The 26707-nt window shown below is 42.3% G+C and overlaps 1 protein-coding gene across 1 annotated transcript in view; it reads left to right on the top strand.

Annotated features, from left to right (window-relative positions):
* Positions 1-26707, top strand: part of LOC144783027 (cytochrome P450 2G1-like) — a 330810-nt gene that overhangs the window by 16911 nt on the left and 287192 nt on the right. Inside the window, exon 3 of the mRNA XM_078662214.1 lies at positions 20972-21118. Coding sequence (XP_078518340.1) covers positions 20972-21118 — 147 coding nt within the window. The remainder of the gene's footprint in view (positions 1-20971; positions 21119-26707) is intronic.

A 26707-nucleotide genomic window follows, 5' to 3' on the forward strand; every position in this document is an offset into this window, starting at 1 on the left:
ATGCAACGATGTTTTAAGTTTCAAACTATTCCTATTTATTATGAAAGTGTATTGAAAGTACGCTTGTTCACTGGAGCTGCATTGGTTGATGCCCACCAAAAGAATTGGTCATTATATGTATAGTCCTTCTTTTCCTATTTATAATGTGTGTACATTGAAGTCACAGACTGGTGTGAATGGACGGGGAGACATAGAGCTGAATCACTGACATAGAAATAAGGTCACCATTTCAAAGTGCCAGAAACAAACATCCATTTGTGTGCGAGACTGCTTGATGTATGCAAGACTGCTTGATGTACAAATACAGAGACAAAATAACTATTCTAATTTAGTCACTACCATTTCTGTAGCTAGACTACTGTAGTCTTGCTTCTGTTCTATGGCGAGTCTCTGGAGGTGGAAGTATGCTGCTTCAATTTCCTCCTGTCTGCTGAGGATTCAATGCATCAGATGTTTGTTTCTAGTTTTGTGTGGGTGTCATTTATTTCCACTGTGAGAGTGATTGGGGGAGAGGGTCAGAATGATTACACGCAGGGGTGGTGAGCAGTAAACTCTGCCACATGGCGGTTAGTGGAGTTTTTGCTTAAAAGCAGGCAAAACTCTGTCAGCAGAGCGAAGTTTACCATCCACCCTGACGCAATATTGAGCAACCTCATCAGCATATTGGTTGCCAATTGCCACATAGTCATCTTCACTTCTATGATCTGAACACTCAACAACAGCAATGTTGGTTGCCAAATGCAGTGCCTCCAACAATCTTATGACTTGTGTTTCGCTCCTTAGCGGGGATCCGGATGATGTCATAAATCTCCTCTGTGACCATAACTGTCCAAAATCATTAACATCACCAAGGCCACACTGACTAGTAGTGCAAATCGTCACTTTCGCTGTTCAGAAACACAGCAGGCTCTTGTAAGAGTGATCAATTTAGCCACTTGTGCAGAAAACACCCCTCAAAACCTGGAGGTTTCCACTACTCCTGTGATTGTACAGGCTATTTTAGCAGCTGTCAGTGTTCCTCCATTGTCTCTCAGGCAGGACCCATCAGAAAACAGTATGAAATCAGTTGTTGTCAGTGAATCATCTTGCATATCTATTTCTGTCTCGGTGTGCATTTCAGTGACATCGAGACAATCATGCTGTACTTCTCCATCATCATTTTCAATTTCAGGCAAAGGTAACAATGTAGCAATAGTCAAAGAACCACAACATTTAAGAGATACATTCTCTCCCACAAGTATAATCTATTCATATTTGGTCAATCGACTGCAGGTCAGATGTTGAATGTGTGTACACTTCAGCAAAATCTCCACAAATACAGTGAGCGGATGACCCATGACAATACTTTCACATCGGTCTATGTTGACACCTACTGTCACTACAGCTTTACAGCATCTGGGCAGTCCTGTGACTAACGGGTCAAGACTAGCAGAAAAGTAAGCTACAGGTCTTTGTGAAAACCCACGCATTTGTGTAAGCACTGGGAGAGCACAGCTCTCCCTCTCACTGCTGAAAATAGCAGCTGTGCGGTTATAATCAGGCATTCCCAACGCCATGGAATAACAGAGGCTTTCTCACAGCTCTAGAAGGGCAATTAAGCAATCATTTTCCCATGGTATCTGATCCGACTCACTACTGTGTGTCAGCCTCTGTAGTGGCTTGGCCACTAGGAGAAAGTTGAGGGTCCACTGTCGACAATAGCACACAATTTCCAAAAACATCCTGACTTCTGTTTTGGAGTTTGGTGGGTTTATTTTCTGAATTGCTGAGATTCTCTCTTGATACACCATCCTCTACCCCTTCACAATTTAATGCCTGAGATACAGAACTTCTCTTTGACAATACTGCAGCTTATTTAGAGAAACATGATGTCCATTCTCAGCCAAGTGGTTCAACAGTGCAACAGTATCTGGTTACTTGCTTTCTGGGTGTCTGATGATACTAGAAAATCATCTATATACTGCACTAGGACAGAATTACAGGACACTATTAAGGACTCAATGATCTTTTTAAGGATCTGATTAAAGATCGAGGGACTTTCTGTAAACCACTGTGAGACTCGACACCATGCCAAAACACAATTCTGGAACTGAAAGTCAAAAAGTAAATGGCTGTCCTTGTGCAAGGGGATGGAGAAAAAGGCACAGATTGATTACCGTAAACCAGTAAGCCTCACAGGGAATGTGAAATATAATCATAGTTGGATTCGGCACCGCAGGAAAACAGGGAACAACAATGTTAATAATCTTTCTCAGGTCTTGCACTATTCGGTACCTACCGCTAGGCTTCTGCAAGCCATTGACGGGTGAGCTACATGAACTCCCAAATATCTAATTCAAGATGCCTTGTGGTATCACTGACCCAATCAACAGCGTATTCCCAGCAATAATTCCAGGAGTCAAAATGTACTGAGGATTTCTTGGGTACTCTGCATTAAGTTTGACATTTATGCGTACAGGCTCAACTCCTTTTATAAGACCTATGTCCTTTCCTAAGATGTCCCAGACTTCAAGATTCACTGTATCTTTAATTTTGGATGGCAAATCATCATTTGTTATCAAAGGGTACCATCCAATGTGTGGGCCTTGACTTGCAAATTTAAAATCAACATCTTCATCATGAGTCTGAAATTCCACACCTTTCGGCGTGCAATAGATGGCGCAATTTAGCTTGCATAGCAAAGTGCAATATAAAAGATTCACAGGTCTAGAATCACAAACCACAAACTGATGCCTTTCTTCAAAAGGCCCTATTTTAACAGGCACTTCTCGTGGTACAGGGTTTGTCATTTGTTTATTTGCAACTCCTAAAACTTAGATTCTTTTTCCTGAGAGGGGTAGGGAAATGATACTGAGTGTCCATTCACTTCACCTTCCATGATTGGACCACTCTGGTCCACCTCCAGGACTATGCCAGGCACACAATATTCCTCAGACACCATCATTGTGAAAGATCTGAACCATAACGCTCAGGTTTATGAAACACAGGAAATTACTGAAACATATTTTGGTTCTGGATGGAATGGTAATTAAAATTCAGGACCTGATTGTTATTTAATATATGATCATTTGCATTTGGCTGTGGAATTGGGGCTTGAGGAACTTGCATCACTGGAACTCGTTGCACATTAGGACTTTGTGTCATTTGTCTCTGCACATTTTGTTGCTGCACAGGGTTGTTAATCTGTGTCTGTACAAAACCTGAATTTTGGATCTGATTTACACTCATTATTCTGTTGGGAGTATGGTTAGATTCCCAATTTCAATGCCCTTAACTTATTTCAATATTGACATGGATTCGACTTCAACGTTGCAACATCAATTCCAATACTCAGGTCAGTGGGGACACCACAACTACTACCTTGTTGTGGATAACCTTTTCCACCTTGCATCATAAGAACTTCCTGCTGATACACATCTTGCATCGTACCAACATTCCCTACATATGGTTGACTTTGACTTTCCTCTCTGTGCTGTCTTCATTTGTTCAAAAATCATTTTCTCCTTCAACCGCTTCTGTTTCATTTCCAGTTCATCACTACAATATCTACAAGATCTCCATCCTGTCACAATCCGATACACAAAACTTTCCATATCTTTACATTCAAAATTCTCCATTCCACTGTGCTGTTTAAACTCATTAAGCTACTGAGTTGTACTATCCATCTTATCCTGATCTATTTCCTTCACTGGTATCTTCCCTTGTAAAAAGGTAATCACCTGTTGATACTGTTCCATCACCAATGGTGACGGTGCATGAAATATCGGAATTCTTTTTAGCTACTTTTCTGGCCACTGTATAGCCACCTCACATTCTGCCCACAAATCACAAGGTATCACAATGTTTAAAAGAGTATTCAAATCTATTCGCAATCCCTGTGAAATCTTCACAAATGCATCAACCTGGGTGAACCATTCCACTGGCTCAGCTCTCAATTTGGGGAAATCATTCGTAAATGATGCAAGATCACTCCAACTCTACGGGACATGTACATCATCTCCATCAGGCACTTCTCTCAATGGGAAATTTAAAGCACCTTCTCCATCTATAAAAGACTGAGGTGGCTCTCCCTTTGCTTTCTTTGGATCTTTCTTTTTGGCCCATCTGCCTTCCCACTTGTCTAAATCACTCAATTTCTGGATGCTACCAATTAATTCTACAATTTGCATTTTCATTCCTGATGTCCTCAAACTGGCTTTGTCATTTTTTGTCAAAACACACACAATAACTTTTCTGCAAAGATTTGGTCTGTCTTAAATCTATATCAGACTCTCAAGCTAATTCAGACAACTTATCATGAGCTTGTCCTGCATGCTTAGTGCCATCTTTGCCCATTTAAAAAATGCATTCTCCTGATAGGTATCTTTCATGGAACGATCAAGATTTCCTGAGATCATCTTATCCAATTCTAATTTTAATATACAAATATCCACTGCATTCTTCCTTCCTGGAGATTTAAGTTCTCTGCTCAGTCCTGAACCCTCAGATTCTCTTTGGGACCCATTGAAAAAAACGAATCAAATCGTTTCACTCTTGTGAATAAACACCATTTTGGATTTCAGATGTATTTGATACTATCCCTTCCCGGATTCTACTGCTTGTAATACACTGAGGTGAATTCCAAATGAACCAATGTGAATTATGTGACCTCTGTGAGGGTTTCTCTACAGGGTTAAGTTCTGTCTGATTTAGTGTCAATGGTACATGAGTGACATATGGTGAATTGGCCATATTCTGGACCATAGGCTTGATTTTGTGCCCCCCCATCTGAGAGCAACAGGAATAGTAGTTGACACAGTCAAAGCATGTGTCATGGTTCCTGATGACTCAGGGTTATAAAAGGGAATTGCGGGACCAAAAGTAGGCAGAACAGTTATTGCATCTGGGGTATTACAAACAGTGGAGTCAACAGGGGCACAGATCACTGAACTCTCTTCCATAAGGTTCTGACTTGTATTCACTGAGATGGTAGCTCACTCTGAGCTTTCCCCAGCAACAACCCCATTCATTCCTTCATGTTGGGTCACATTATAAGTAGGTGGACCGGTCGACAATAACACACCCAGAAAGATATCACTAGATTCACCATCACTATCTTCTCCTTATCCCTCTGCACTCTCAACCTTATCCTCCTTTTCTTTTTCTGATGTTCCTCACTCATCAATGCAGGAATATAATCTATTTCCCTCAAATATATCAGATCTCTCTTTTTGTTGTTCTGCATCCCATCTATCTGCAGCACAGCTACGTACTGCCTTTCTGACTCTACCCTGATATTTCTCCTTGACATGAGCTACATGTTCCCAAGCATTAAGTGCCTCATACTATGCGGGTTTAGGAGGTTGGCTTCATATCATACAATACCCTTTCAATAATTCTCAAACCAAATGTGCTATAGCGTGGGAAAATCAAAGCACCTTCTTTTTAAGAGATCTTAGTCCATTGAGTCAGCCAAATACATGTGTGGATCCCCATATATAATGACCTGCTGTGCTTTCTTCTGAACCTTTTCTCCTTCCCTAATAGGTGCTCTCACATCTCTCCTAATCAATTCTTAAAAAGCCCTGAAATATTTCATTTTTCAGCTGTAATATTAATAATCACAAGACTTTTGTTTTAATCAAACCACCAAATAATTTCTTTACCCACAATTCTTGTTCAGGATTAACAACCAATCTCAGCACGTTTTTCTCTGACATAATCCACCAATACCAGTGCAATAATAAAGACAACTACCCCATCTCGCACAGCATATTATGACGTGCTTCTCACTCCTCGCATTGGTTCACTGTCCTTTACAATTTTTACGAGGCACCTTTATTCAGTCCTAAATAAGCATAAAACAAAATGCTATGTTATTTCAACAAATACATTTTTTCTGCTCCACTAAAGAAACCAAAGTATCAAATCACACAAGAAATAGCCCAGAGTGACACGTTCCAACCTACTCAGACACACACTCGACTGAACCATCGACCAGTGGGGAATCACCTTAATTAATGTAACCTTTCACTTGCACGCAAGGATCCACTACACCAATCACACCTTATTCACAAAAATGTATATGTCCTTATCTCAATTGTTCAGCAGATGGCACCTTATGACTAGGACCACAAATCTTTTTACAACACAGTGTATTTCATACTCATATATCTATTCCAGGATCTTAGGCTATGTCCAACTCAATAACAACTGTAACTGCTCAGCTTTAAGCACAATCACACCTGTACCACAACTAAAATATAATCTCATCACACCATACAATCTCAGCAAAATACCACTAGCTGTACATACACAATTACAATGTTCTACCCTATTAAAACTCACCCCTCTTCTATTATAACTATTTGCCACACCGCTGGAACAGTGCTGACCCTTCGAATTAGGATATGGGCTTAAAGGGCTAAGGCTGGGTTTGTCAAGTCTAGAATTTCTACAGGGGATACATTAACTCCCTGTGCTTCATAACTAACCATCCAACAAAGGTATCATCTGAAAGAGCACTGGGCATTACAAAGTAATCTCTTGGTTAACTGTATGTCTATGTCTATGGACCAATGGGACATGACGGGTTGAAAGAGGGTATAAGGTATAAGGTTGAAAGAGGGAAGACATTAAGAATACATTTCTAACTAGTGAAGCCAATGAAACTCCATAATAAGGAACAAGAATCACTAAATATAGTTAAAAGGTTTTATTTGGATGTGAGGCATCTGTCCTCATGACCCCCCTTACACGAGATCACCCAGTGCTACTGCATCTAACAGTGTCACTACTCTTGGCAACCTGCATAAGAAAGAAAAGGGTTGAACGGAGCAAAATGCTGCTGGCAACTGCACTAATAATGGATGACTATGTTTGTATTCAGGGAGATGAGGGCTACCAAAAGAAAGAAATAGTCACAGAGCTACAGGGGCAATGAAAGGAAAGCTATGGAGTACAACAAGGTGTGTGTGTGTGAGAAGCCAAAAGGGGAAAGATGACTTGGGACCTATGAGGAAGAAGCCCAGCTGAGAGATGCCCACCTTCACACAGTGAAACATCAAGAGGAGGATGAGGAAAGAACAGAATGGAGAGGACATTGCCTCTGAGGGGAATATCCTGCTGAGAAAATGCCAGCCAGAATGTCACGGAACCGGAGGAAGATAGCCCTGTGAACTGGTGTGAAGACTCGTGGCCAGCTCCAGAGGACACTGGAGAACCAAAGCAATTCTCCTAGTCGGTGAGTACTAAGGCAGAGGAAGGTAGGGTGTGGGGGGAAAAGTATTCACAGGGAAGGTGTTTGGTGGCACTTTTTACACTGATATGTGTACTTCATTTCCCTCACAAACATTGTGGCAATGCTGGCATAAAAGATAGTATATTCCATTTGGAGACACTGTTCGATACTGGTTATGTGTACATGCGTGAAACCTTAAACCTTAAACACCTCGCCACAATTAGAATTAAAGTTTTCTTCAACTGTGAAGACCAAGGAGCTCATTACAGTTGTCTCCTGGTTATCCTGATCTTATTGAAAGAAACTACCTAGGAAACCCTTATGTTGACTTTAGGAGAAAGCCAACGGGGAATGGACTCAACATGAATAGAAAGTAGAATAACACCTAGAGCCCATAAATAAAGGAGTAGACTCTTCTTTTCCCTCTTTTACATCCTAATATTTCCAATTTCCCTGCGCACAGTTGGGTCTGGTGACAGTGCATTCCCAAATCCTGCACCAAATACTTATCATTGCTTCCTTTCTCAGAGACTCCAGGCTCTCCAGTATTGAGGAAAACCTACGGAAGGAGACAAAAAGAAGAAGACTGGTACCCTATCAAAGTCCAGGATAACTTATCCATTTCCGCACTTTCTCTTTTGAATTACAATATTCAATAAAAACATCAATAAAAAAAAGAGCCTCCTCGTCCATACATCCGCCCATCCCTTTTTACACTTGGATCGGGAAGTATGAAGGCTGTAGTGCTCAAGATGGCTGAAAACCAAGATTAATTGGAAAGGGTTATGGAGAAGTTTCTAATGGCAGCAGCAGAGGACCGGGAGGCATTACACAAAGTTCAGACAAACCAATCATAAACCCAAGATACAGCCCATGGAAGGCCAATTGTTTGGGGCAACAGAGAGGGCATACAGCCCTCCCCTCAGTAATATTGCAAAAATATGCTAGCAGAAAGAATCCTGATTTCTTCTTCAATAATTTTGAGAGATTGGCGCAGGCCACAGCATGGCCGGCCAATCAATGGGGGAAGTCTTTAGGTCCTCTACTAACAGGAGATCTGTGCGTATCAGGTCTCCAGTCCACAGGGAACCATGCATTATTTGGACATCAAGAAATATATCCTTGAGCTGTTGGGCGTAGAGGACAAAACCTATTTGGCCAAATTATGCCATATCATGCAGGGGCCTAAAAAAAAACTCGAGCCCTGCACTACCGTGCCAGAGACATGACGGACTGACGGCTAAAGCACCTCACTGCAACCATAAAATACATTTTCAAAAAAATCTATTTAGAACAATATCTCCCCTCCATACACGCTCTGATACCGAAGTGGGTCGGTCAGCATACCCGGCCAACAAACCTTGGAAAAAGCAATAGAAATTTTGAGTGTGTTCAGTTGAGCCCAAAAACTTTAAAAAAAAGGGTGGGAAGACCTTAATTGAACACACCAAAACCCCAGATCCCTTCAATCCTACACATCCCTTCTGCCCAAGAAGCCAGAAACAGTAACCACATTCCCAGGACAAATGGTACCAACTCCATCTCAGGGCCCTCAATGATTTTAGTGTGGAGGGCTTGGTCATATAGCCGAGTTTGTCCACAGAAGGTAGAGCACATGGAGATAGGGATGGTCCAAACATTATACCATCCCCACAAATGTTAAACCTCCGCATCATTGCAGCTTGTTGGTGAATTGCAAACCTGTCACTGCCCTTGTAAACACCGTTTTTTTGCAAAGTGTGATGCAACCCCAAGGGCTCCCCGGTGAAATATCAAATACTACAGAGACCATCAACATCCAGTGTGCTTATGGGGATAGCAAGAGATACCCTCTTGCACGGTGCTACTCCAGCATAGAAATGACCCAGTACTACCTCTAAAGGAGGAGCTTATTCAGATCATGAGAAACGATTAACCCTGACTTGAAATATTGGTCCAAGAAACCTGAAGAAGGGGGATGACTGGTGGGGGAACGCACCCTTTACGTAATATGAGGATAACAAATGGCCATACCGAAAAAGCTGTGAGAGCAGAACGCAAATAAGAGAGGAGAATACAGCCACCTAGATGGTGTTACCTATTAAAACTGATGATTTGGTTTGGGACTCATACCATAACTTCAGGGCTGCTCAGAGGGAACACATTCAGAGAAACTTGCCATACCACTTCTGAGAAAGAGGGACCCAACTACGTAGGTCTCCAATTCATTCTACAAGAGGAGCTACTCTGTAGAAAAGGGAGGAAAACAGAGCCCCAATAGTGGTTGGTACCCGCTCCCTATAGACAAAATATTGTTCCTAGCCCGGGGTCAATTGTTAGGCTGTCCTTTCAGTACTGAGAAAGCAGAGAGTGCTATATTGGACACATTCTATTGGCCAGGTATTTATCAACAGGTAAAGAAATATTGCAGGGAAAGCCCGATATGCCAGAAGAACAGTAGACATAGGCCTGGTGGAGTCCCCCTCATGCCCTTGTCCATTATAGTCAAGCTCTTCACAAGGGTGGTTATGGACATAATAGGGCCTCTTCTCCCATCCCAAAGTGAATTCTGTTATGTCCTAGGACTCACAGACAATGCCGCACATTTCCCTGAGACTATTGCCCTCCGCTAACACAATCCAACACACATACCAAAGGCTAAGATTAAAGTATTTTCAAGGGCTGGATTCCCAAAAGAGATTCTAATGGATCCTCCTGTCTGTTGGGAATCAAGCAAAGTAACCTCCATTACTTACCATATTGAGATTGACTCAAACAAGAAAACCACACAGATTTACCATATTAACCTCCTGAAAGAAGGGGAAGCCTTTACCTGTTTTGACAAGAATGGCTATAGAAGAGTACCTAGGAAGTATAGATCCTGACCTCCCACATCAGTTGAAGCTAGAACTGGTGAACTTTCCCACAACCCACCCAGGGTTGTTCTCTGTTTTCCCAGGTAGAACTTACCTGATATAACACCCTATAAACAGAATTCCAGGCAAAAGGGTTGAAATGCATCCTATTGGTTTCCAGAGGCCAGAAGAGACACAATAGAAACAGAAGTGAAACAGATGCTCTGGGGGATTTATTAAGCCATCCATGAGTGAGTAGAATTCCTCATTAGAACTGGTACCCAGACCGGGTGGCTCAGTCTGGTTCTGAATTGATTTTAGAGAGGTAACAATGTATTTCAGTTTGATGCATACCCTCTCCCTAGAGTAGATGAGATGGTGGAGAGACTTTGGGAAGCAAAGTACATAAAGTTCTAGATCTCTGTAAGGGATATTGGCAAGTACCCCTGAGGAAAGCAGACCAAGGAAAGACAGCCTTCTCTACACCGAGTGGGGTATATCACTTTAACGTGTTGCCATTTGGGTTTCATGATGCTCCGACAACTTTTCAGTGCCTAATGAATACTGTTCTTCAACCCCATAACCAATACTCCACTACATATATAGAGGCTACTATCTTCTATGGGAAGACATGGAGCCAACACTTTGACACATACAGGCTGTTGTCCATACCCAAGAATCAAGCGGGCTGAAACCCAAACCTAATAAAAGATTTCTGGCTGAAAAGATGGTGAAGTATCTGGGGTTACTTCTGGGTGAACGCCTTATCAGACCACAAGCCAAAAATGTATCACTCGTATCCAGAATACCCGTACCCTGTTCGAAAAAAGATCTTTGGGCATTTTTAAGCCTCTTTAGCTATTACAGATGATTCATTTCCAGTTTCTCTCAAATAGCCACATCGTTGATTGGCCTGCTTAAGAAAACCTCCAAATCCATATCAGACCTAAAACAACCATTCCCTGAAGTGTTAAGTGCACTTCACACCCTAAAATAGGTCCTCCTCTTGGGCGCACTAGAGATTAGCCCTGATTATACCAAGCCCTTTACAGTTCAAACCTAAGTCTCAGATGTAGGCCTAGGGGCTGTTCTATCTCAGGTGGGTGGGGAGGGTGAAGAGAGAAACATTCCGTCCATTCGTTGACAGGTGTTCCTGAGGGAAAGAAACTATGCAATAATAGAGAAGGAAGCCGTAACTATAAAAAGGGCCATAGCCACCCAATGCTACTACTTAGAGGGACAAGAATTTACCTTGTTCATGGATTATGCTCCCTTGGAATGGATGGCCCGTAATAAAGGAAACAACAAACGCATACTGTGATGGTTCCTTGCATTACAACAATTCCGATTTCAAACTCTGTAGTGGCAGGGGACCCAAAAAACAAATGTCGATTTTTTGTCTCAGTGCCCCCATGAGAGGTGTCTTATGAACAAGAAAGAAAGTAAGGAAAGAGGGATGTGAGGAATCTGGCCCCAAGACCCTTCCCTTACCTCAGTCCCCAAGTCCACTGCATCCACCAGGATCGCATCCCAGAAACCTGCGTAAGAAAGGAAAGGGTTAAATGGAGCAAAATGCTGCTGGCAATAACACTAATGAAGGACGACTATGGGGCATATTACCAAGCAATAGCGATAATTATCGCTAATGCCTGGTTAGAGACAAAAATTTACCGCTGAGCTGCGGCGATTTTTATCGCAGATAAACCTTGGTATTACCAAGGTTTATCGCAAATGCGATAAAAAACGGCCGCAATGCATAAATATCGCTGAAAAGTCAGCGATATTCATGCATTACCGAGCTAATGCTCTTAGCCATGTTATCCACCTCCCATTGGATAACATGGCTAAGAACTGCTCAGGGCAGGTGTTAGCGTTTGGAGATATTCGCGCTTAGCGTGAATATCTCCAAAAGTTGGTAATAGGAGATAGCGATGTTAGCGACTGTTTCCAGTCGCTAACATCTTGGCACGCCCACTTTGCATGTCATTAGTGATAAATATCACTGACATGCAAAGTGGGGCCCAAGATGGTCGCTATCTCCTACTAGCTGTCGGTAACTGGTGTTAGCGACAGCTAGGTAGTAGGGAGATAATTTTATCTCCGCTTTCTTGGCATTTAAAGCCAGAAAAGCGGAGATAAACCCCCTTGATAATATGCCCCTATGTTTTTGTTCAGGGAGGCGGGGCTATCAGAGAAGAGGGCAAAAACCAAGCGACTACTGGGGCAATGAAAGGGATACTATGAAGTCTGAAAGTGTGTGCGTGAAGCCAAAATGGAAAAAAAGACATGGGACCAATTAGGAAGAAGCCATGAAAGGAGACTCTAACCCTAACGCTGTAAAACATTAAGAGGAGGACGAGGAAAGGACCAAATGGATGGGACGTTGTCTCCGAGGGGAAGAATACAGCTGAGAATCCGCTGACCCAGATGTTGCAGAACAGGAGGAAGAGAGCCCCGATACCTGGTAAAAAGACTGGTTGTTGGCTCCGGACGATGCTGGAGAGCGACTGCAACTCAGGAGTGTTGCATCGTAGGTGAGTCCTAAGGTGGAGGGAGGTGGCATGTGCAGGGTAAAGTATTTATGGGAAGGTGTTTGGTGGCACTTTTGACACTGATATGTGTACTTCACTTCCCTCACAAACACAGTGGAAATGCTGGCATTAGAAGGTAGTAGAGAGCATTTGGAGGCACTGGGGTATATCTATAAGAAACTGGCAGAGCGAAGTGTTACACCAAAATTGGTAACACCGCGCTCTGACAGTTTCAAAAGGCAGGGATGCACCGATTTCACAGGAATGTGGTGCACCCCTGCAGTTCCCCTAGCCCTGGTGCTGATAAAGCTGCCTAGCGAAATCGCTGGCCCCTTAGCACCATTTTACTACGGGGCCTGCGCTGCAGGGGCAATTGTTTATGTGCAGGAAGAGACAACTTTCTGCACATAAACAATGCGTACATGCAATTTGCTCCATCTATGTGTGCTGTAGAGTGCAGCACACATGGAAAGAGCAAAAAACGAGGTAAAATAAAACATTTGCGCTGTCCCATATCTCATAAATATGGGGCAGCGTCAAGAGTGAATGAGTGTTGCAGCAGAATGCCCAACGCAACACCCATGGCACCCCCTTTTTGGCGCTAAGTGCTGCGTGAATAGGGGCATTATTTACAAGCAGCATTAAGCCGCGTCAAATGGCTTAACACCATCTAGTAAATTGGGTAGAGGAGTTAATGTCACCAGAATGTCTGAAAAAGTGACTGTCTGGTGGCATTAACTCTTTGTTAATATGCCCCACTGTTTGATACAAGTTATGTGTACGTGTGTAATACCTTAAACATTTGCCACAATTAGAATTAAAGTGTTCTTCAACTGTGAGGACCAAGGACCACATTACAGTTTTCTCTTAGTTATTCTGATCTTATTGCAAGAAACTACCTAGAAAACCCTTATGTTGACCTTAGGGGCAAGCCGACTGGGAATTCCCTCCACATCAATAGATTGTGGATTAACTCCTGGAGCCTATAATGATAGGACCAGACTCCTGTTTCCTCCTTATTTACCCCTCCTAATATTTCCAATTTCTCAGAGCAGTGTTGGGTGTGGTGAAGGTGCATTCCCAAATCCCGCAAAAAATACTTCCCGCTATTTCCTTTCTCCGAGACTCCAAGCCCTCCAGTATTGCGGACAACCTACAGAAGGAGACAGAAAGAAGAAGACGTGTTATGATACCAAAGTTCAGGAGAAATTATCCGTATCGGAAATTTCTCTTATGAATAATATCGATCAATAAAAACATAATTGATAAAAAAAACAGGCTTCTTGTCCATACATCCGCCGAAATTAGAGTATCAAACTATCAGCTGGAAAACTCCTCTCGATCTTAAAGGATTTCAAAGGCTACAAGGTCAAATTACCTGGCAGAAATGTTTGGAGACATGGTTGCAATGAAGATATCCCCAAAGGTTGATAACCAAATTGCTGGGGAAGCCCGTTCAATCTATTTACACCTGGTACAGAGTAAAAAATAATTAGTTAAAGCCATCAAGACTGGGACCTGGGACTGTATGGTCTCCCACAAGCACTCTCTAAACAGAACCTTCAATTCTGGGCAGACAAGTTGGTCACCTTCTTCAAACATGTTCTCCTCACTCAAGGACTACCTGATAGCTAGAGGGGATCAATTTTGGTCCCCATACATCAAGATGGTAAAACTTTGCTACCCTCCAACTACAGGTTGATAGCCCTAATGGATGGTGAGGCAAACAGATCTCATGACCCGGGTGGAACGCATCGGTCTTATTTTGCACATGGACTAGACACATCCACTAACACCTAGATGCTGGCTCAAATAATAGAACAAGCAATGCAGAGCTCAGATTGACTTTATGTGTGTTATATTGACTTTCGTTTAACATTTGATGCTGTTCAGAGAAAGATCATTTGGGTAAAGCTGGTGAATTGGGGAATTTCTCCCTTCCTTCTCAGGGTGATCTAACTCTTGTACACACATTCCTGGACAGGAGTGAGACTGGGTTGCTGGTCAACAGTCTAAAAAAAATGTTTACAATGAATGGTTTGAAACCTGGCCCCCCGTTTTGTTTATTTTGTACCTTGTGGATATTACCCCTGCTTTAAAAATAATTAATTTGCATTCCCCGAGTGTAGCTGGTTTTAATGTATCCCATCTATTGTATGCCAATGATGTTGTCTTGACTAGTTATACAAAGGTCGGGGCACATCATTTAATTAACAAAACTGCACAGTATGCTGCTGATCATGGGTTAAATGCTAATTGAAGTAAAACTAAAACCATGATAGTTTCGAGTGGAATAGGTCCCCATTCAACATTTTGTATAGAAGGGTCGGTGTTGGAATCAGTATCAGAGTATAGATATATGGGGGTGATATTTGATTCTAGAGGTTCATTAAAGAATCATTGTGCTGGAATTTCAAGAAGGAATGATGCACAAGTTGTTATGTTTGCCTCAATTTGGAACACTTTAAAAAGTTTGTCACTTAAGCTTCTCTTGGAGGTAATGGCAGCCAAACATGCCCCTTCCTTGACGCCCACTGTGGAGATATTAAGAGGGAAAGCAGAAAAAATTATAGATAGCCTCACGGTAGGAAACTATTGACGTCTTTTTAATCTACCTCGGCAGACCTCGTCAGCTCAAATAGAATTCGGGCTTAAGAGGCAAATCAGAAGTAGCCTAGGAGCATACTTTAAATGTTGTCACAATTAAAACAAATTACACTAGTTCCACACTTAGTACAACAGTATGGGAGGATATAAATGACCCTAGAAATGTTGAAGCACACAAATATTTTAAACTGTCTATCTCCCCTTTTATGACAGAGGAACTCTGGCACTTTCCACTTTCACAATATGTATTTAACAAAGTAATTAACGGTCTTAGTAAAAGGCCTCATTGTTGACAGACACAGAAGTGTTTGCAAAAAGAGCACATACATGGATGGTTATCACATCGTATGGCCTAATAAAACCCCAGATATACTTGAGTGGCCTGAATAGATTAGAAGCCAAATGAAAGCTCATGAGATTCCGGTGTGCAACTTCCAATTTCGCAGTAGTTTATCAGCCTCGAAAAGGCTGGGGAATGAACTATCATGACGTCTTTGTAATTATAGCAGAGGAGACATCTGTCATAATGTTTGCTGTTGTCAGCTCTAGCAATTGAAAGAAAACGCTTATTGGGACAGTATTTTAATCAGAATATCGTCAGTACATGTCGACAATCAGTTGAAGCTGCCCTTAGGGGGGGAGGAGTTATTATTTTTCTGGGAGAGTCTTGACATTTATGGCTGTATCTGAGGGGAAACTCAAAAAGTGTGAACAGTAGCATTTGCTGATAGGGATGCTAGATGTCTCTATGAGGCACAAATACAATGAGTGTTTCCAATCCTCTAATGGGCTTCCTCTGACTTCTGATTAATTGGGAAGGTTTTTAATACAGTATTAAGTTGAGAAATGATTTTACAAAAGACAGAATGCACTTTATCTTTTGGATAAATCTTATTCCCTTACTTATTCTAGGGGAGTAACTGTTAAGTGCAATGGTATTGAACCTTGGGTAAGAAGGTTACTGTAACATGGGTAACACAGGATTGCAAAACACGATAATAACAGATTGCTGCCCATAAGATATTGCTGATGGGTGTCAGGTTATTTTACTTATGTCTGTTTACTCCATTATCATTAAACTCTACCCAGATGCTGGGCGAACCTTACAGGGTATGTGGCACTTTACTGACTAGTTTGCAAACAAATGCTGTATGGTACCACTAGTAATAGTTAAATATACAAATGTTTGAATATTTCATCTATGTGAGTCGACCCTATGACCATTAAATAGAATTTGACTTCTGTGGTATCCTACAGGCATGTGGCACTTTAATGACTATTTTGCATACAATTATGCCTGATGCAACCAATAGCAGTTTGAATAGAAGTCGATAGGTGCAAGGGGCCCATTAAGGGCAATAAGATCTATGAGACGATTTCATTGTAGATCGTGTTTTCTAATCAATTCTTTAATTCTGAAGCTCTTGAAAGGTTATGAATGTTTTAGTTGTACTTTGAGTTGTTTATTTTTAAAATTGACACCTTTGTATGAAGTGATTTTTCTTTTTTATCCGTATCAGAATGAACGTTTTCATTATCAGAACAATAAACTCATTCATTCATTCTTACATTGGATTACCAATCAATCCATTATATAAACAAACCAAATGGAAATTCAATAGGAACAGCAATACAATAGGTAAGCTGAAATATCTCAGTAAGTTGAGGCGCAATAGAATGGGATACAGAATTGTGATAGCCACTATAATACAACACAAATTAAAGCAAACACGTTTCCATAAAGAAACTTTCCTTCTCTCTTCTAAACAAAAGTCAATAATACGATCATCTATGAAGGGACTCTAATTTTAGATCATAGAAGGTGTGAGCATGATCAGACATAAGTAGAAGTCTTGGAAATACATTCTTAGCATAAAGCTTCACACTTGCAAGAAGAAAGCCAAAAGAGAGTTCTATTCATCTTAAAGTCTGAAGAGAATCTCTCATGACTCTAACTATGCAAGCATCAACTAAAAAGCAGCATGAGATTTGGAATGTCCTTATCTCCTTTCGCAACACCAGAAACCAACCAAAGCATTTCCTAACTGCAGCTTTAAGATTGCTTCCATTTCCAAACACATAGAACTGAGACTATGGTTCTCAACCTTGAACATACTGCTATCCTGGTACATGATGAACAGAAGGCCTCTTCGACAATTGTTTCTCCACCCGTTTTTCTCTCCAAGCCTCTCTATCAGCAGTCTAATAAAAACAATAAGCCTTTTTTATAACTAACAAAATAGTAAACCTTCAGGAAAAAAGAAAACCTGCTGTCAAAGCAGAATGCATTTCAACTGAGGTACTAACTGAAGGCTGATCCGACAAGTGTAATGGCGCTTAAATGGCAGTATATAAATATGGGTTTGACCAAACGCTTGTGTCTGCGGTGTTTAAGGGTGGGTAGAATCACCCTACTCCCTGAATATGATCAGAAAATCACCAGTTCAAATAGCCTCTATCCTAAACACTCGCAATTCTACAGTGCAAACAATCTAATATCTCTATAACGATATTCAATGGAAATCACAAATAACTCCTTGATCTTTAATTTTCTTAGGATCAAGTTCTTTTGTTCTTAGTGATAGAGTTAAGAATAGAATATAACTTGAAGTGTAAGTGTAAAGCATGTGAATACATTTTATTATTAAATTTATTAGTTTAATAATATGTAGTTGCACTTCTGTGTCATATAAGGGTGGAACCTCATTTGCGCTGCTCCAATGCTACAGATCCCTATTTGATTAGAAGATCCCCACTTTAGGATTTCAGGGCTGCCATAGATCAGACGGGGTGAAGAGAGTTTATGGAAATGTTGCCAACAAAGATATCTGGGATGTGGTATCCACCTTTTTCATTGGATTTCCATTTTGCAGATAGATGCCTGTGATGTCTGCCAGATGTGACAGATGCCAATATTATATCACTGGCAGATTTTGGATGTCGGAGTGACTCAGAGATGCAATGGATGTAAAGGCCTGAAAATCCCAGGGGAGGAAAGTTAATTTTTAGCAGATGGGTTCATACCTTTATGCCATTTGACTCATTTGAATTAAAGAGCATCAGAAGCAATGGTTGATCAACAGATTCCAGTGATGCAACTCAAACATTTATATAACCAGACACACACTAACTACAAACACACACAAAAATGCTTCACCCAACCATTTTCTACCTGCTTAGCAGCAGCTACCAGCATCACTGCATAATTGTCATTGCTCATGAATTTACCCATCTTTCCAGGACTGGGTTCGGCAGAAGGAATTAAGCCTGTCAGCAGCCATGTGGGGAACATGGTATCAAACTAGTCAGGACAAAGAGAGCTGCCACCTGAACACAGGTGCGGTCATAAGGCCATCAACCGGCAAATTAAAGCAGAAGAGACAGTGGTACGAACCAGAAGTGGGTCACGAAGCAAGACACTGTTACGTGCTCACTGTCACACTCAAGTTTCTGTCCCCCACCATTTTTGGCCTTACCTCTATGAGGCTTAACTGTATATGGAAGAAGGGTGTACCTTTTTGGATAGCTGATGGGAGAGTTGAACCCCACTAATCACTGGAACCTCAATATTTGGTCACCAATATTTACCAGAGTATTTGGCTTTGTAAACTCCAATTGATCTAGAAGTTAAAGACTGCACCTCTCATCAGAGTAAACACAATTTAGCATAATTGTACTGAATAAAAAGATTAGACATATGAAGTATTGAGGGGTGTATTTATCAAATTATCGCGCAGTGCAGCAAGTCACCTTGCTGCCCTTTGTGATAGGAAAAGTGCAGGAATGCACCGTATTTAACAATAAGTGGCACATTCCTGTAATTTCCCAGTGCTGGCACACAGTATGCTGCCTAGTACCAATGCGGGCACCCTTGCACCATGGTGCAAGGGTGCCGTTTTGTTTCCAGGATAGTTTTGTGCAGGAAAGGACACATTCCTGCACAAAACAATTCTGTGAGGCTTTTTGTTCTTCCTATGTCATAGAAAGGGGAAGTATCAAGGAGAAATAAGGATATTTCTCCTCGTTACACCTCACTAGGGGAGGTGTAGCATTTTGACGCATTCCCAGGTCAACTACTAATGGTAAATTTGGGAATGTGCCGAAATCCATGAGTGAATGCATGGGAGCACCCACGCTCCACCCATGGAATGCCTCCCTGGTGCAGATTTGTGCTGCGTTGCATTACTCTGAATTTATCAAGACAGTCGGAGACATGCAAGGTGGCCGTGCATGGCTTGACAAATCAAACTTGAGGGTTGCATCGCTTTTGCACCCCACTGTGTGGTGCAAAGGCAATGCAACCCAATGATAAATATGTCTCTGAGTTCTAAAAAAAATGTGAGGAAAGGATTATATGACAGAAAAATGATAAGCGGTACAAGAGAGAAACAAAATACATGAAATGCCACAAAAGCCCAGCCAGAAGTGCAGAATACTTGCAAATCAATAAATCCCTAGTTAGACGTTCTGCTTTAAGAAAAACTCTAAGTGTCTGACTTATTAAGAGCACTGACACCATAACAGGACATCTACAAGAAAAATGGTAAAGTATCGCTATCAGCGCTTCATTCACAATGCATGCTTTCTAACACAATATATATAGTACAATACGAATTGTTTGACGTCACCTACCTGATTCTCTGTGGAGTAAGAGAAGAGATGGTTTTTTCCACACGACGCTGATTGGGAGGGAGAATGAGCAGGCGAGATTGAATAGAACAGCACAAACAGCATACATTTAAAAAATAATGGCGCACAACATATACAGCATGAAAATGTGGCATAATGTTCATGGCATTATCTAGACTTCTAAATAACCTATATAATTCAGGGGCAACTTCATTAATTCATTGGTTACGACTCAATGCATCATTAAAACAAAAAATGTAATACAAATTTTCACACGTTATTTGTACATTCTGTATATTTCAAAAAACACTTTCACACAAAGATCCTGTCTCTTTTATGTTCAAGGAGTTTTCTCACACTCACTACTGGCAGAGTTGCCAGTTTTGGCAGTAGGTCTCTGCAGCTGCTCCTACATCAGTAAAACTCTTAAAATCGAAATCAATCCATGTTCCACCTGCACAGTGAGAGAGAGATGTACTTCTCACCTTTACTCCAGCTATGATCACTGGCAGTGAGATTGCATCTGAAGGGTCAGCTAATCATTCAACTCTCCCATTCTCATGTGATGCTTGATCTCAAGCACCCTCTCAGAACATCTGTCACAGACATTTAAAAAGAGAAATGTGTACGGTACAATAGGTGGAAATAAACCCAATGTATGAATGCAACGTCTGAAAGCAAGAGGAAATAACAAGTATGTCAGATTCAAAAACGTTCAAAAATGTTAACATTTCTATTAAAACACCTGACATTAAAAAACAGCATAGTTTTTATAGAAAAAAACATAACATGTAGTAGCATTTAACATTTATCAATGCCATACATAACTTGCTATCAATTCAGCAAAGAAAAACAGTCTATGGACCTGATCACTCCAGTGTGCATTGACCTGTGTGCTATTTAGCGTTTTGCCGATGTTTCACTCTTGCTCTTTGGTTAAACTTTACTTTGCTGCTCCTACTGTTACATATTTTGATCACTAGTAAGAAAAGCAACGCCTGACATCTCTTGATCATGTTACTAATTCATACTTAGTCATTATACATTTGTTAAAATGATATAGGATAAAAGGTTTGTTTTGTTGACTTGTTGAATTTTTAAAGAATATTGAGTCCTTTTTCTGACAAATAAATGTAACCACAACTCCACAGGATTTTTAAGCAATGGAGAAAGGTGGAAGCAGATCCGTCGATTCTCCCTTACCACGCTGAGGGATTTTGGCATGGGCAGGAAAACCATCGAGGACCGGATCCAGGAGGAGGCTGCGTTTCTTGTAGAAGAGTTCCGAAAAACTAAAGGTCTGTGTAATATTTTAACAATTTAAACAAACATCAGATAACAACTGAACTTCTGGAATGGTTTTGCAAATAAATATACTCATGTATCTACACATGTTTACATATTCAAGTATAGTTGTCAACTTATAACATTTCTGCAAACATTTGGATATTTCTGTAAGGGAATGAAGCATTGCCAATATTTGTTTTTGCTTGTTTTATATCAGTAATACTGCAATTATTTTTGAACATGTGCTTAAGTATGAAAACATTCTCTTGTTATCTGATTTCACATATAAACAACTGAAAAAAGAAACAGCTTGCAGTAGCTTTTAGTGCATCAGGCCCACATCTACTGGAGGGATTGCAAGTCTCAGAAACTCAGTGTGGGGGCAGGCGGAGCCATAACTACCTAACATTTCTTACCCTTATTCTGCCTTCAAGTATCCCTGTCGCTAGGCATCCCAAGTGCCTTGCCTCAAGTGTCCCTGACATAAGGCATCCCAAGGACCTCGTTCGGGCAATTGTCCTATTATATCCTTATGTGAATATGGGGTGCTGTTACCTTTTGGGGGCATTATCTTTGAATCTCCCTACCTGTGGGCTGACTATCTGGTCTTCCTGGTCTCCCTGTGACTACCGCCTGTAGCCTTCCTGCCGCCGCAGCCGCCACCTTCACTGCGGCCACCGAGGGACTACGTTTACCATCATCCCTAGCGGCGGGAGCCGCCCAACGGACTTCCCGTGCCCGGCAGCGCTCTAAAACCATGCACAGCCCCGGTGGAGCGGGTGCTGTTACCTTTTGGGGGCATTATCTTTGAATCTCCCTACCTGCAGGCTGACGATCTGGTCTTACTGGTCTCCCTGTGACTACCACCTGTAGCCTTCCTGCCGCCGCAGCCCCCACCATCACTGCGGCTGCCGAGGGACTACGTTTACCATCATCCCTAGCGGCGGGAGCCGCCCAATGGACTTCCCGCGCCCGGCGGCGCTCTAAACCCATGCACAGCCCCGGTGGAGTGGGTGCTGTTACCTTTTGGGGGCATTATCTTTGAATCTCCCTACCTGCGGGCTGACGATCTGGTCTTCCTGGTCTCCCTGTGACTACCGCCTGTAGCCTTCCTGCCGCCGCAGCCGCCACCTTCACTGCGGCCACCGAGGGACTACGTTTACCATCATCCCTAGCGGCGGGAGCCGCCCAACGGACTTCCCGTGCCCGGCGGCGCTCTAAAACCATGCACAGCCCCGGTGGAGCGGGTGCTGTTACCTTTTGGGGGCATTATCTTTGAATCTCCCTACCTGCAGGCTGACGATCTGGTCTTCCTGGTCTCCCTGTGACTACCACCTGTAGCCTTCCTGCCGCCGCAGCCCCCACCATCACTGCGGCTGCCGAGGGACTACGTTTACCATCATCCCTAGCGGCGGGAGCCGCCCAATGGACTTCCCGCGCCCGGCGGCGCTCTAAACCCATGCACAGCCCCGGTGGAGCGGGTGCTGTTACCTTTTGGGGGCATTATCTTTGAATCTCCCTACCTGCGGGCTGACGATCTGGTCTTCCTGGTCTCCCTGTGACTACCGCCTGTAGCCTTCCTGCCGCCGCAGCCACCACCATCACTGCGGCCGCCGAGGGACTACGTTTACCATCATCCCTAGCGGCGGGAGCTGCCCAACGGACTTTCCGCGCCCGGCGGCACTCTAAAACCACGCACAGCCCCCGCGTCGCGGGAACGCGTGCGGGAAGCGCCGGGCTGAGCCCGGGCAGAGGGCGGGCCGTCTGTGGCCGTCCGGGGCTGTCCTAGGCTGGGCTGGGCCACCCCCATGATTATCACATTAAGATTTACGAAGTAAGACTTATTTCATCACCAGTACTGTCTTTATGGGCCTCGTAAATTATATCTAGAGTACTCTCTTCTTGAGAAACATTGTGTGTGCTCAATTTTTGTTACTTGTGGTACGTGCTCCACGTTGATTGATATGACAGCAAAAGTGAGTAAGCCTAGAAAGTCCACGGTGGGAGGGTCCATCAAGGCACCTTAGATCAATTTATATTAAGGGCGGCATCTGTATTAGATAAAGAGATCGCAATTACGGAGCGCCGCATATCCCTGGAATCTGCGTATAATAAGCGGTCTTCCTTGGGGCCTATTAAGTATGCTATTACCCCCCCAAGATTGCAAATAACATCAGGCAATGATAAGAGTCAATCCACTATGGGCAATACTTCTCCTAATATCTTTTCACCAGATGCCTCTGGAGCTTCAAATAGGGACTATACTGATGAGGATTTAAGCGTAGACCCTATTCTGGAAATTATATCAGAGGAGAGTGATTCTTCCTCTCCCCCAAAAATATCTACTATACATATTCCTCAAGCGATTCCCAACGTTCATGGGCCACCCTCTAAAAGAAAGCGCGGGGAATAATTCATAGAGGAAGAGCGGCAAAAACCCCAAAACTACATGTTTCACCGCTGAAGGAAAAGATATGCCCACCCAGAAATTCAGGTGTAACCCCCTTATCCCTATTGCCCCCCAGTCACAAATTATACTGGACAAAACTGAGCAAATGTTTAAATCACTAATCATCCCATTAGTTGAAAGTTAAAAAGAGTAGGGGAGAAGTTGGAGACATTAGAGGTATTGATAAGATCAAACACCATACTTATCAATAACCTGGCCCCCATCCCTCAAAATCGGCCTCAGACTATGACCCTAAACCAAGGTAACCAAACAACTACATCTAGCCTCACAAATATAAACCCTGAGAATGAAGTAGCTCAGAAATCAGTGCCCCTAGTATCAAATACTACCCAATTGCAGAATAACACTATTGAACCCCTAAAGCAGACTGAGCCAATCAGACTAAGGCGGCTAAATACATCTCCTAACTGCAACAGGGAAATTAAAAATGGTGGAATAAATAAACGGGTACCTCGCATAGATTTGCCACCGGAGGCGGCTCCATATGTAGCTGTATTATTAGGGGTCCCCGAACTACCTACAGGGAAAAAAGAGGGATACTATGAGTTGAAAAATAAAGTAATGCATTGGCTAAGCAATAACAGACCGCTTCCAACAAACATAAACGAGGAAATCCTTAATGTAAGCAGAGTGGGCTGGTTGGGACATCGATCAAAAAACTTCGCAGGAGATCTGATCATCGTGAACTTTAGGCACAGGCGTGTAACCTCGTTCCTTCAAAGCTGGCCAGGCCACGTAAGGGAAGGTGGCATAGTCTTGCAGGATTTGACATACTTCTACCCGAGACTGCAAGCTATGCCTTGGACTAGATGCTACCCAGGAGACACCTATATAGAAAGACCAGCAAATGCATACCACCCAGATGACCGCCCAGTAGACTCCTTTTATAATGATTTTAATATTACGACATCAAACCAATTTCCATTGCTATCGGGTCTAGAATCTGTTGACTGACTCCCTAAAAAATCACTTAGATTTTCTGCAAGGCTAAAGACATTGGAAAGCTTACCTACCAGAACCAGTGTTTTTAAGGAGGGGACAGGGCAAACAGGTATGTTCAAAAACTACTCGTAGAGAAAGGTGCAGCGTCTAGTTGTGAATGCAGTTCTAATACGCTGGTAAATAACCCCCTTAATCTACCTGCAGTAATGGCGACCACTAATACAAGTGGCATCACGGGGAACCCGCATACTACGATAGAACAATTGAGGGGTTCTCTGGTAATTAATGAAACGGGTGGTACCTCTACCCCTGGAGATTTTAGCCGCATAATGTATTGGAATGTGGTAGGACTTAGAGCTAAAATAGCAAATCCAATTTGGGTAGACACCATTAATGAGCTTGACATCCTGTGTATTCAGGAGACATGGTTAATAGCGCCACTGCATCTTCCCAGCTACAAAACCATGTTTACACCGGCAGTGGAGGTTGCACATGGTAGGGCTAAAGGTGGCCTGTGTACATTTTTATCGAACCAGCTCCAATACCAGAAAGTACAATTACTTTCTGGTAGTCCGTATTACCAGCTGGTGGAGATAAATATAGCTAAACAGGCCTGCATCTTAATTATTAACTTTTATAATAACATTTCCCCTATGGATATGAAAGTCAAATTAAAAAAATTGGGCAATGAGTTAAACAAAGAATTAGATAATAATCGCATGGACATATCAGTCATTTGAGGAGGTGATTTTAACTGCACTCTCTGTAAAAAGGCTAGACAGGGAGTCTGTGGTATTATGCTTGACCATGATAGCGATTTAACACATTTTGAGCATTCTACATGCGGAGATTTGTTGAACGATATCATGTTCTCAGGGGACCTGGAGTATGCAAATGAAGTTGGCCACTCTAAGTCCCCCTTTGAGCCAACATTTATAGGCAGGGGCTCATCCTCCACCATAGCATTTATACTAGTCTCTGCCAGCCTTGGACACTTAATCAAAACCTGTCAAACCTTGGGCAGTGCATTAAGTGACCATTATCCCCTAGTCCTGGAGATTCTAATCCCACTTCGGCAAATGAGCTGTGGACAACCACCCAGACAGAATGTCTCTGATGTAACCATGACAAGACAAAATGGCTACTCTCTTAAGTGGAATCAGGTGGTCCCTGGTGATTTTTTGGCTAATTTAATATCTAAGTGCCTACCTAGTTTCCTGGCTATACTTGACGAGAATTCTAACAGCCAGGATATTATAGATCACTTTAATAATATTGTCCGTCAGATTAAGGAGAACCTATGGGTAGATCGAAAAAACCGCAAAGGAAAGACTAGTAGCTGGTTTGATTCTGCATGCACAAAGGCCCATACAAATCTTAAATATGCGCTACATGCTGTTCCCTGTGATCCTATATTGGTTAGGGATCTTCGGAGAAGGTACAATCAGGCACTGAATAATAGGAAAATAACAATTATGAGGGAGGCCTGGGAGGCGCTGTGCGAGGCTTCTAGAGAAGGGACGTCATCGCGTTTTGGAAAGCCGCGAATGTTCCCTTCTTTGATGATAATACTAAAGCACGCATTGAAACCGCCATCTCCGAAGATGTGTGGGTAAACCACTACTCCAAACTTTATAGTACCCTTGAAGGTGGTCAACAATTTCTAAACCAATTTTTGAGGGAGGCAGGTGCAAAGGTCTTAAAATTGGATGTTACACTACAAGAAGTAATTGTGAGCCTAAAGGCAACCCGGGGAGGGAAAGCCCCGGGACCAGATGGAATTCCACCAGATTTGTTTAAAAACAATGTTGACCTTTGGGGGCCTCTCTTAGTGCAATTATTTAATGCGACAGCGGAGAAGGGCATCCTACCCTCATGGTTTATATCCTCCATTGTGCCCATAATTAAAAAAGGAGACAGACAAAACCCCATGTGTTACCGACCAATCTCCTTATTGGATTTTTCAGTGAAAATTTTTGTGGAGAGTTATCTTAAGCAGATTACAAACTTGGGCAGAAGATAACTGTATTATTAGCGATCTCCTGTTTGGGTTTCAAAAAGGAGTAGGAACAATTGAGCAAGGGTTAAACCTATTTATCCTACAGCAAAAATACATCAGGGCAAGGCAGGAACGTATTTACTTTGCCTTCGTTGACTTGACGTCAGCGTTCGACTGCGTTTCACACAG

This window comes from Lissotriton helveticus, chromosome 9, assembly GCF_964261635.1.
Source record: "Lissotriton helveticus chromosome 9, aLisHel1.1, whole genome shotgun sequence".
In the NCBI taxonomy this organism is placed as follows: domain Eukaryota; kingdom Metazoa; phylum Chordata; class Amphibia; order Caudata; family Salamandridae; genus Lissotriton; species Lissotriton helveticus.